The 12,500-nt window shown below is 28.8% G+C and overlaps 1 protein-coding gene, 3 non-coding genes and 1 pseudogene across 4 annotated transcripts in view; 2 read left to right on the plus strand and 3 right to left on the minus strand.

Moving 5' to 3' along the window:
- The window catches only part of LOC131177117 (maturase K-like), a 6,794-nt pseudogene extending 1,006 nt beyond the window's left edge, over positions 1-5,788 (minus strand).
- TRNAS-GCU (transfer RNA serine (anticodon GCU)) lies at positions 4,990-5,077 on the minus strand. The gene has a single exon. It is a non-coding gene; the product is annotated as a tRNA-Ser (tRNA).
- A 389-nt stretch (positions 5,789-6,177) lies between the features above and the next one.
- Positions 6,178-6,261, plus strand: TRNAY-GUA (transfer RNA tyrosine (anticodon GUA)). The gene has a single exon. It is a non-coding gene; the product is annotated as a tRNA-Tyr (tRNA).
- A 3,596-nt stretch (positions 6,262-9,857) lies between these two features.
- TRNAC-GCA (transfer RNA cysteine (anticodon GCA)) lies at positions 9,858-9,928 on the minus strand. Its single transcript has one exon. It is a non-coding gene; the product is annotated as a tRNA-Cys (tRNA).
- An 827-nt stretch (positions 9,929-10,755) lies between these two features.
- The window catches only part of LOC131177114 (DNA-directed RNA polymerase subunit beta-like), a 3,650-nt gene continuing 1,905 nt past the window's right edge, over positions 10,756-12,500 (plus strand). Inside the window, exon 1 of the mRNA XM_058142100.1 lies at positions 10,756-12,500. This exon is cut by the window's right edge and continues 1,905 nt beyond it. Within this exon, the coding sequence (XP_057998083.1) occupies positions 11,054-12,500 (1,447 nt within the window). The 5' untranslated portion in view covers positions 10,756-11,053.

The raw sequence follows: 12,500 nt of genomic DNA on the forward strand, positions 1-12,500 counted from the left end.
AGAATAGATACCTTGGAAATAGGCAAACTCATCAACGGACTCCCCATCCCCTCTTTTTTTCCATCTAATTGGTTTATGTGTATTTATGTGTATTATAGGATAGGATAAAAAGATAATTAGAAATCCTTTATTTTTTCAAGCCGATCGCTCTTTTGATTTTGGAAAAAAATCTCGTTATCAATATACTCTTTCTTCTACACATCCATCTCCCCCTCATAGTGGAGAATACCTAATAGTTAGGACTTATTAAAAGAAAATAGAAAATCTGCTCATAGAAATTCCCGCATTAGGTACTAATTTATTTTTAACGTCTAATTAGATCGGATAATCATTCAAATTAAGAACGTAAGCTCGTTGCTTTTTTGTTTCCATATAATTGGAACCGTAGGAGTCTATCCATTTATTCACTCGACCCAATTTTGAATTCATTTTTTTATGTTCCGCACCAAAAATTCAAATAAAGTTTGGGTCGATCCGGCAAAAATGAAATATTCTCAGAATTCTCCATTGATACGACATGCTGTTTTTTCCAGTCATTCCTTTCAGGATCAGTCGTGGTCTTACAAACTATAACTATACCGATAGTATGGACGAATCCCTTTCTTCATACAAATGTGTAAAAGATATTAGCCGCACTTAAAAGCCGAGTACTCTACCATTGAGTTAGCAACCCTTCCCCCCCCTCCTAAAAAAAATTAGATTATGTAGATACAATCGGAATCAAAATAAATAAAGAGATTGAATCATACGACACAATTAAAACATTAAATTAGCAAAAAATTAAAAGAAATGAAATATAAAAATTTCTAATCAATTCTGAACAAAAAAAAGAAGAGATCAAAAAATATAGATATAGATAAAATAAAATTTTATAGATCACCTCTTGTCTTTTACGCTATCTATTCTTATATTCGCTATCCATTCTTATATTTTTTTATTATACATATATATACGTATATGTATACGTTTTTTATTTTCTATATTTTTATATAAATATAGAAATATAGAAAAATACTTTTTTATAACTATATTTTTTATAACTATAACAATAACATTTTTTTATACATTTTTTTCAATCAAAAAAAACTTTTGTATCACAACAAATCCAAGAAACCCATCACTTGAATGAAGAAAAAACCAAATCCATGGAACGGGGATAAATAGATCCACAGATAAGATCCAATTACCTCAGATCGGATTATATTTATTTGATACACTGTTGTCAATATGAATGTGAATATATTGAAAAAAAAAAAAATACACAATGAAGAAAAAAAATAGGTATGAATAGAGTATGAATAGAACAAGAGAGGGGGGGATAGTAGAGAAAAGGTTATAGAAAGCTATATATGTATACGAATTACCCACACCCTGTATTTCATTAAGTAAATTGCGTTTGATTAAGGCGAAGTTCCGTAAAAACCCCCGCCTTTCTTAAAATATCATGAACAGTTCCTGTAGGTTGAGCGCCTTTTTCAAGGAAATATAGAATAGCAGGAACATTTAAATAGGTTTGATTTTTTATCGGATCATAAAACCCCACTTTCCGAAGATCTCTTCCTTCTCTTCGGTATCGAACATCAATTGCAACGATTCGATAAACGACTCATTGGGATAGAAGTAGAAAAAAAAAGACCCCTCCCGTAGAAACGTATAAGAAGTTTTCTCCTCGTACGGCTCGAGAAAAATGATTCGAAGTTCTATATATGTATAGAATTATAGTGTCAAATAGATCCATAAAATCATCAAATCAATTAAACTATGATTTAAGTCCCTTTTCTTCTTATTTTTGTTTACCAAAAAAGAAAAAAATCATCTGTACCCTCCTAACTCAAGTTGGATAACTTTCAAATAGCTCAAAGGGAACCCTTTAGGCATTTCATTTATTGAGTGATCTCTAATCCCCTTTATTTTTGTTTCTTTCTTTTATAATCTATTTTTGATTCTTCATTCTAATCTAATTGTTGAGACAATTGAAAACGGTATTTACTTGTTCCAGGATCCTTTATGTTTGCCTTGAATCGTTGGGTTTAGACATTACTTCGGTGATCTTTAATCGTTTCAAAATGGCAGCAACATACCACTTTTTGTGATTTTTTTTCTATCAAAGAATCGGACTAACGATTGATTCCTGCGTGATACACTTTATTTTTTAATCAAAAGAATTTTGGTAATTCCAACAAACTTTTTCTTGGATTTTAAACTTGCTCGAATTGGATTCTTTCTATTTCGATATCGAAAATATACTTACGAAGTTGTTCCAACTTATTGATTAGTACTAACCCTAGATTCTTGCCCCTAAGAAAGAAATCAATCCTTTCTACTCGAGCTCCACCATGTACTATTTACATTACAACCCAACAAAAAATGAAGGCTCTAGTGTATAACAGAACAAACGATGTCGAGCTAAGAGCACCCTCATTCCTATATACTATTACTATATGCTATATAATATTACTATATAATATTAATAGGGTGGATGTAAGAATCCACAGCCGATCGTGTCCTTCAAGTCGCACGTTGCTTTCTACCACATCGTTTCAAACGAAGTTTTACCATAACATTCCTTAGTTTTGAACTAGTATGTAATTGATTCAATTATAGAATCGTGAATAGTCATTGATTCAACCGGTACATAGTAATCTAAAAATTTAACTTCTATTGGTTAATTTCTGAAGAAGTGTCAGAAAGAATTCAATTTAACTTAACCCCATATTTTATTGTATGAATATTTTTTTATTTACAATTCTAATATTAGAAATAAGACAAAGAAATAAGATCTTTTTGAATCTTCAAGTGACTCCATAGAACAGATTCGTCTATCTCACATTTCTTCGAGTCCCAAGAACTCATAAAAAATCCTTAAAAAGATTTAATTTTAAAATTGCCTATCTCGATATCATTATTTGAATAAAATTTTGTTTTACAATAAGAAACATATTTTATCATCATAAGAGAGAAAGAACCCCCATATTCAAATTCGGATTAAACCATCAACGATTTAAAACAAATAAATAGGTTAAAAAAAAAATCCAATTTTTTTTAGTACAGTAGTAGATAAAAAAGACTGATGTAAGGAAAATTTGAAGTTGTTATTCTTTGATACTGAGTGATAAAATCAGTATCGAAATACTAGAGGGTCATCTTATTTACATCTTATTTATTAGATAGACTAAAGAATTGTCGCTGGAATTAATTATGGATATTCTAAGTTAAATATTGAAATTACGTAAGGGATGATGAATTTTTTTTACATTCCAAAAATAGAAACAAAACAAAGGTGTTAATCAAAAAATGCTAAGAATACATACATATAAGCATTTCTTCATTTTTTTAGTAGTTTATTTGACTCGACTTGAGTCTTTTTCAAATTTTTTCCCAAAGTAAAGTGAATAGGATATATGAATCAACCCTGTCTCGATTTTTAGATAGATTTAGAATTCTTCATTAAAGTTAAAGCCAAAGACAAAATATCTGAAAAAAAAAAAATGAGGTTAGTTAAAAGAAAATACATATATATGTATTTTCTTTGTTTGTTAATGAGATTTTAACAGGCGTAGGCGTTGAAATTGATATCTTCCATTACTAATGAACTCCTATCTACTTCCCCAATTATATGTTATATGAGGGATGATGAATCAAATAAGGAAGGATCCCATTTTTTTATATTTTTCTATAGTTTTTTATATAGAATAGCTGGGACGGAAGGATTCGAACCTCCGAATAGCGGGACCAAAACCCGTTGCCTTACCGCTTGGCCACGCCCCATTTATATTTTCTATTCAACACTAATAAAAATTAATATTGGTATTGGTTCTTCGTCAATTCCTATCAAAAAATTTAGAAAATATATTAGCTTGTTGTTAAGATTTTTGTATATGTAGATATAGAATTAAACTGAATTTATTGATCATAATATATAATTCAATTAAGATATTGTATAAAAAATATGATTTCCTCTATTCTTTTTTGATTTGAGAATTGAAGGATTTTTGATTGGGTGAGTTTAGTTTAATAAAGAAGGGTTTTTGGTCTACCTTGCTTTATTTTCTATCAATTTTTATATCAATAATATATTAATAACTCAGTCAAAATACAATTATTTTCAAAAAAAAAATGCTTGTTATGCTTAATATTTTTAGTTTAATTTGTATCTGTTTTAATTCTGCCATTTTTTCAAGCAATTTTTTCTTTACAAAATTGCCCGAAGCCTACGCCTTTTTGAATCCAATCGTAGATGTTATGCCAGTAATCCCTGTACTCTTTTTTCTATTAGCCTTTGTTTGGCAAGCTGCTGTAAGTTTTCGATGAGATCTTTAATATTGTTCTAGAATAATTCATGATTTATTCGAAAAAAAAAAAATTATAACAATTGATAAGATCAGATAAGTCTTATAGTATAAACTCTTAATTCAAACATTGAAGTTATTGTATAAACGCGAGAATTCTGGATCATCCCACTTTTTCTCATTCTGAACTTTTTTTTCCATTCCAGATCCTATTAGAGCCCTAATTGTAGTTATGAAAAAAAACATCTAAATTTAGGTATGAAAGAAATTTTTTGGCAATGAAAGACTCGACTCTTATTACATACAAATGAATTTAACAAAAGAAAAAGTCTTTTCTATTTCTAGAAACCACTGCATTTCTTGGTGTTAAAATAGAATATGTGGTATAAAAATAGAGAATCTATTTTTTTTTTTTCTAAACCAAAAAAAGATCTTGGAGATTTTATAATGCTTACTCTCAAACTCTTTGTTTACACAGTAGTGATATTCTTTGTTTCTCTCTTCATCTTTGGATTTTTATCTAATGATCCAGGACGTAATCCTGGACGTGAAGAATAAAAAAAAATAAGGTTTTTCTTGATTTTTAAATGTTCTTAGCATTTTTTTATCTATTCTACATTTTTAAATATTAAATAAAACAAAAAAGGTTCGCTAAATTTTAAAGAAAAGATAAAAAAAATTCCAAAGTCATCACCGAAACCGGAAAGAGAGGGATTCGAACCCTCGGTACGAATAACTCGTACAACGGATTAGCAATCCGACGCTTTAGTCCACTCAGCCATCTCTCCCGATTGAAAAAGGATAATTAATTACTATGTTACATTACACAACAAGTAAGGCTTGAAAAAATAAAGGCTTTTTTCTCTCTTTATTACTTTCATAATTCTCTATTTTCCTATTTATCTTTTATTATTTTATATTTGTTATATTTATCTATATATTTATCTATTATTATATATTATATCTATATTATCTATATTATTATATATTATTATATAATTTATATAATTTAGTGTATAATAATAACTATAAAATAATAAAAGATAAATAGGAAAACTTTCATCAGCAATTCTTCCATTTTCATTTAGATATTTAGATAAAGTAAGGGCTCTAAAAAGACATCTCCAACTTTATATTCCAATCAATATATTATATCAATCAATATTATATAATATTGATTGATATAATATAAAAAAAATCAAATAATCTTTTTAAATTCAAATTTTTTAAATAAAAAAAAAGAAGTCTTATTTATTTGATTTTTTTTATTTGATTTATAAAATAAAAGATTCAAAAAAATTTAAATTAATAATAAATATTAATTAATAATAAATATAAAATATAAAAAATAAATATTAAAAAATAAATATTAAAAAATAAATATTATATATAAATTTATTATAATTATATATAAATTTATTATATATAAATTAATAAAAAATATTCTAAATAAATAAATAATAAATATAAAATAGAAATTAAATTACTAAATAATATAAATTCTAAAAAAAAAATTCTAAATAAATTAATATAATTCATTTACTATAATGGATATATTAATTTTAAATGAATTATATTAATTATAATGGATAATGACAATTAGAATGAATCTTTCATGAATATAAGAATCAAAAAATTCTATGGAATCATGAAAGACAGAAAGATTCTTCGAATTTAGTCATAACATTTCGTTATATTGACAATTTCAAAAACTGTTCATACTATGAGCATAGTATGCTGGCGGGCGGGCAAACGCGCCCCCATCGTCTAGTGGTTCAGGACATCTCTCTTTCAAGGAGGCAGCGGGGATTCGACTTCCCCTGGGGGTAGGGTATTACGAAAGGAAGTTGATCATGGATTATTAATAAGTCTGGAATTGATTCTTCCCGGGTCGATGCCCGAGCGGTTAATGGGGACGGACTGTAAATTCGTTGGCAATATGTCTACGCTGGTTCAAATCCAGCTCGGCCCAATAATTCACTGATCCGCCATGAAATGATATAACCCCTTTGTTCTCTCGAAATGCCTGATACGGAAAAAAAGTAAAAATCTCTGATATATCTCTACCTGTTCTTTATTTGATTTGCTTTATTTTTTTTTTTTTTCTCACAAATTATGATCTTGCTAATGATCTAGATTCAGATCAGGATTTGTAAGTATAAAGTCTAAGAAAAAGAATAATGGAAAGAAAAAAAGAGTCTTTTTTCATTGAAAGATTTTTTTTATTATCAATCCGACTTTGATTTGAAATAACGAAAAGATGACTAGTAATCCCTGTCCCTTTTATAACTAAAGTGAATATCCATGTGGATATCAATATATCACTCCCGTTTCTGTTACAACGCGGCAATTCCAATTTCAAATCTAAATAGTAAAGGGTTTGAATGAAATCATAAGAAAATGTATGCTGTACACTTTATTGCATTTCACCGGGATTGTATTTAAATTTGACAGAGCACTGCCCTGTCAAGGAGGAAGCTTCGGGTTCGATCGACGTCAGTCCCGACGGATCCAAATCCATTAATCTAATAAATATATTCATCTATTCATCTCTCCCTTTTCTGCGAAAGGGGGCAAATAGCACAATTTCATTCCCAAGGGATCCTTAATTATTATTATTCTTTATTATTCTTTATTGTTCTTATTTATATATTTTTTTTTTTTTTTTGTTCCAATTTTGTGTAATCTCAATTCAAAATTTTAATTTTAAACAATCTATCTCATTCAAATTGCGCATTGAAGTTTTAATATATTCTATGCATTTCATTACCAAAGAAAGGGGGTATTAAAAAAATAAAGATCAAATAAAAATAAGGATCCCACTTCTATTAGAGAGGGAATGAATAATTTTGTTTTAAGGATTTTTGCTGAAAAAAAAAAACAAATCCTAAACAAATGAATTTGGTAGAATATTCGATTTTTTTATACTATATTGGGACTTGATCACATTTTTTTGTTTTCCAATAAGATTAGATCATTAAAAAAGGAGTTTAGAACTTAACGCCTCTTTACCCGTTTTGCTCCTATTGTTTGTTTGGGTTTGGTTGTAACCAATGTAAGTGTAAAGGTGGGTCTTCGTCAGATGATTGTACAAAGAAGGCGAAAATTTTATAGAAAAGAAAGAATATGATAAGAATATGATAAATAAAAATAAAGTAAAGTAAAGAAATTCTCAATTGAATCAAGAATCCATTTTTTGAATTCGGTATGAATAAACGATCTTTCTATGTTATACTATTCAATTCTCGACGATGAATCGATTTGATAGCTCAGATATTGTTATTCATGATATTGATCAGACTCGATATCATCGAGATGGAAATCATCCCATTGAATTTAGAGGCGAAAGATTTATTATCTCTATGGGATTAAATCCCGAGTTATTGCGAAGTAAAGAAAAACGAAACGATGAGATTATGGAAGTAAATATTCTTGCATTTATTGCGACTGCACTGTTCATTCTAGTTCCTACTGCTTTTTTACTTATAATATACGTAAAAACAGTTAGTCAAGGTGATTAATTTGAATGAAACTTGACTTCTTAGTTCTTATCAATATCAATGATTGAAGAAAAAAATGAAAAGGATTCCTGTTTTGCGTCTTAGATGAAAGGAACGGACTAGAATTAGCAGTATTCTATGAGATCCGATAGTATGATAGAAAGAAATCTATTTCTTTCTATCATACTATCCTTTATTTGTTATTCTAGTGTATAAAGTTGTACTGTATAAAGATATAGGATTAATATAGATATAGATTAGTCTATAATATAATCTTATATTTATATATCTAGATATTAATTATCTAATCTAGATATTAATTATCTATATGTAATGTACATAATGTCCCAATTCTATTTCTTCATTATTTGATTTGTGTTGATTCCAAAAGAGTTGAAAGGCAACTCTTACTCTTACTTTTACGATTCTAATTCCTAGATTTCTTATTATTTTCAATATGAATCCCGGCATTTACCGAAAGAATAAAATCAATCAAAAGGAATAAATCTGGACAAATATTAATAAAAGAAAATCAAGAAATCTTTTTTTTTTTTTTAGCATTTCGAAGAAGTAATTGATTGAGCAGTTGACAGATCATCCAAGGAAAGGAGTTCTATAAAAACTTTTTTCAGATTTCAAACGAAAAGGATTAGTAAACCAGCAAACCCTGCCGATTTTTAACCTTTGAATCATGATATGAAATGAGTCAAGTCAATAAGGTATAGCATAAATCCAATTTCTAAAATAATAAAAAAAATACTAAATTAAGATTAAAAGCACGAAGCAAGAAAATATCTTAGTATGCATAGTATCTCATTGGAGAATCACTATGTCTATCTTATTTCTCATAGAAAATTCACTTAATTTAATCACTTTAATTTAATCACTTTTAATATTTGATATTTAATAAAAGAACTACTTTCTTTTCTCTCTATTCTCTTTGAATTTGAACAGGAAAGAGGCAAACAAAAAAAAAAAGGGGGGGTTCGCTCTTCTTCATTGTTCATATATAACTCTGGTAAGAACCAGTTTCTCAAAATAGATAATTTAGGAAGAATTTTGTTGGAATAAATTTCCTATCATTTGTATTCCCTTTACTTTCAAAATATGAACACGAGAATCATTGAAATATTTGTTTAATTATGATTAAAAGGGTATTATTCATATATTATTCTATTCATAGAATATATTACTTCACTCGAATCCAATATAATTTTGGATTGAAGATATTTTTAATTCAATTTCTAAATTTGTAAGAATTTAGAAATTGAATTAAATAATTAAATTAAATGAAATTGAAACAATTAAATTCAAAAATCTTTGCAAAACGATCTATAAAACAATTGATACAGTTTGATTTCTCAACTCAATTAGTAGTACCCCTAGAGTCCACTTCTTACCCATACTACGAGTGAAAGGGAAAATGTAAAGACTACCATTAAAGCAGCCCAAGCGAGACTTACTATATCCATGTGAATTATGTCCTCTATCTCTATGAATATGAAGGAATTTTTCCATTATTGTTCACTAATAATAGTAGAATCGCTGGCGCAGAGTCAAAAAAAAAAGATTCTGTTCAATATATTGATGAAACAATCCAAAAAATCCAATTAATTCTAAGAAGTGCTTATATGATTGCTAATAGAATAGAAAAACTTTTAGTACAAACAAAAACAAAATAGGCAGCAAGACCCTTGGAAGTATCAAAAAAGTGTTACTAAAATGTAAGAAAAAAATAGATATGTATAAGTAAAGGCCAATTATCTATTCAATCACTATTTGATTGATTGAATTCCTGAGTACTCAGGAATTCTCATGAGTTTGTATACAAAAGACCTTAGTAGTGGAAGGACTATTATATCAAGATTTACAGATTCCCTTTCACCACTATAAACTTTCCCAGAATCCTAGATGCAAGAATTTACAGCACTTTAGAGAACAGAATTTTCCGATGTTTAGAATCAAGGAAGTATCAAGATGTCCTTTCCTTCGCGTGCTTCTGTTGGGGGAAAGTTCGACAAGTTATATCAGCAAAAGGGAATAAAGCATTTTGCACCTTTTGTTGATCAGGCGACACCCGGATTTGAACTGGGGAAAAAGGATTTGCAGTCCCCCGCCTTACCACTCGGCCATGCCGCCAAGGCAACACAAAATAGACGAAAATATCCCCCCTCTTTTTTTTTGTACTTGCATCTTGAATTCCATTTTTATTAATCCCTTTCCTAAAAAGAAATCCTTCCGATTGGATCTATTTTTTCGATTAATTTTTTTATAGTATCTCAAAACATACACTATCTAAATTCTAAAGTCTTTCACCTTTCTAGTGTATATTGAAATGAAATATGAATTTTCAGCCACAAAAGCCAAAATTAAGGACAAATTGGAACCATTAACTATTGACTTGACTGTGAATTCATGAACAATTCTTGGATTTGAATCTAAAATAGTATTTCCCTAATCCTAATTATATAATAAAATTGATACATAACAGATCAGTATTGATTCTTTTCAATAAAAAAATTCTTCTCAATTTCAATTATAACAACAATTATGAGTATATGTAAACCCTAGAACATAAAATTTTACACAGATATCTAATCTGCTATCTTATCTGTCTATGATTCATATAAGAAAATTTCTATTCAATTTTTCATTGAATAGAAATTTTGATAGAGCATGACATGCGCTGTCCAAAATAGAACTGCAGTAAAAGAAGAGACGTATAACTATAGATAGTTATAGTTATGTCTGCGTATGTTTAATAAACAAACCTTCTTATGCACTTCAATCGTATTATATGAACTCGATTAAAAAAATAGATAAAAATAGATTTCGTCTATGTTTTTTTTTGAACTAAACAATGAAATCCACGAAAAACTAAGTAATAAAATAAATCAACTTTATATTGTTTCTGATTATTGGTTCTTTATCTCATCGAAAGATTAAATCCAGAATCCATTTATTTTACTGGTATTCAATCGTATTGGAATATGTAATATCATAATAATGGTAGAAATTGAATCACTTTTTGTTTTGCTATTCTATACAAAATTTTATAAGTCTAAGTTAAGTGAAATTTCTCAATTCTTTTCCAGTTGTATCTGTTGCAAATTATAATTTGAGTATAAAATTCTTTTTATTCCTCCGTTCATATGTATTTCATACATTCCATATCCATCTATGGAGTTAGATAAAATTTTATGTGATTCTGTAAACAGAATATAAATTCCATCATTGCTAGACAGATCCAATCCATATAATTGAATGAAGAATGATCCAATAATGGGATTTTTTTTTTTAATAAACGGGAAAATCAAAATGCTCGGGGATGGAAATGGGGGAATGTCTACAATACCTGGATTTAATCAGATACAATTTGAAGGATTTTGTAGGTTCATTGATCAGGGCTTAACAGAAGAACTTTATAAGTTTCCAAAAATTGAAGATACAGATCAAGAAATTGAATTTCAATTATTTGTGGAAACATATCAATTAGTAGAACCCTTGATAAAAGAAAGAGATGCTGTATATGAATCAATTACATATTCTTCTGAATTATATGTATCCGCAGGATTAATTTGGAAAACCAGTAGGGATATGCAAGAACAAACAATTTTTATTGGAAACATTCCTCTAATGAATTCACTGGGAACTTTTATAATAAATGGAATATACAGAATTGTGATCAATCAAATATTGCAGAGTCCCGGTATCTATTACCGGTCAGAATTGGATCATAATGGAATTTCGGTCTATACTGGCACCATAATATCAGATTGGGGGGGAAGAGTAGAATTAGAGATTGATAGAAAAGCAAGGATATGGGCTCGTGTGAGTAGGAAACAGAAAATATCTATTCTAGTTTTATCATCAGCTATGGGTTTGAATCTAAGAGAAATTTTAGAGAATGTGTGCTACCCTGAAATTTTCTTATCTTTCCTGAATGATAAGGAAAAAAAAATTGGGTCAAAGGAAAATGCCATTTTGGAGTTTTATCAACAATTTACTTGTGTAGGCGGAGATCCAATATTTTCTGAATCCTTATGTAAGGAATTACAAAAGAAATTCTTTCAACAAAGATGTGAATTAGGAAAGATTGGTCGATTAAATATGAACAGGAGACTGAATCTTGATATACCCCATAACAATACATTTTTGTTACCACGAGATATATTGGCAGCTGCAGATCGTTTGATTGAAATGAAATTTGGAATGGGTACACTTGACGATATGAATCATTTAAAAAATAAACGTATTCGTTCTGTAGCGGATCTCTTACAAGATCAATTCGGATTGGCTCTGATTCGTTTAGAAAATGTAGTTAGAGGGACTATATGTGGAGCAATTAGGCATAAATTGATACCGACCCATCAAAATTTGGTAACTTCAACTCCATTAACAACAAATTATGAATCTTTTTTTTTATTACACCCATTATCTCAAGTTTTGGATCGAACTAATCCATTGACACAAATAGTTCATGGGAGAAAATTGAGTTATTTGGGTCCTGGAGGATTAACAGGACGAACTGCTAGTTTTCGGATACGAGATATCCACCCTAGTCATTATGGGCGCATTTGCCCAATTGACACGTCTGAAGGAATCAATGTTGGACTTATTGGATCTTTAGCAATTCATGCCAAGATTGGTCATTGGGGGTCTTTAGAAAGCCCATTTTATGAAATCTCTGAGGGATCAAAAAAAGTACGGA

The sequence above is a fragment of the Hevea brasiliensis genome, unplaced genomic scaffold (assembly GCF_030052815.1).
Source record: "Hevea brasiliensis isolate MT/VB/25A 57/8 unplaced genomic scaffold, ASM3005281v1 Scaf336, whole genome shotgun sequence".
Classification (NCBI taxonomy): domain Eukaryota; kingdom Viridiplantae; phylum Streptophyta; class Magnoliopsida; order Malpighiales; family Euphorbiaceae; genus Hevea; species Hevea brasiliensis.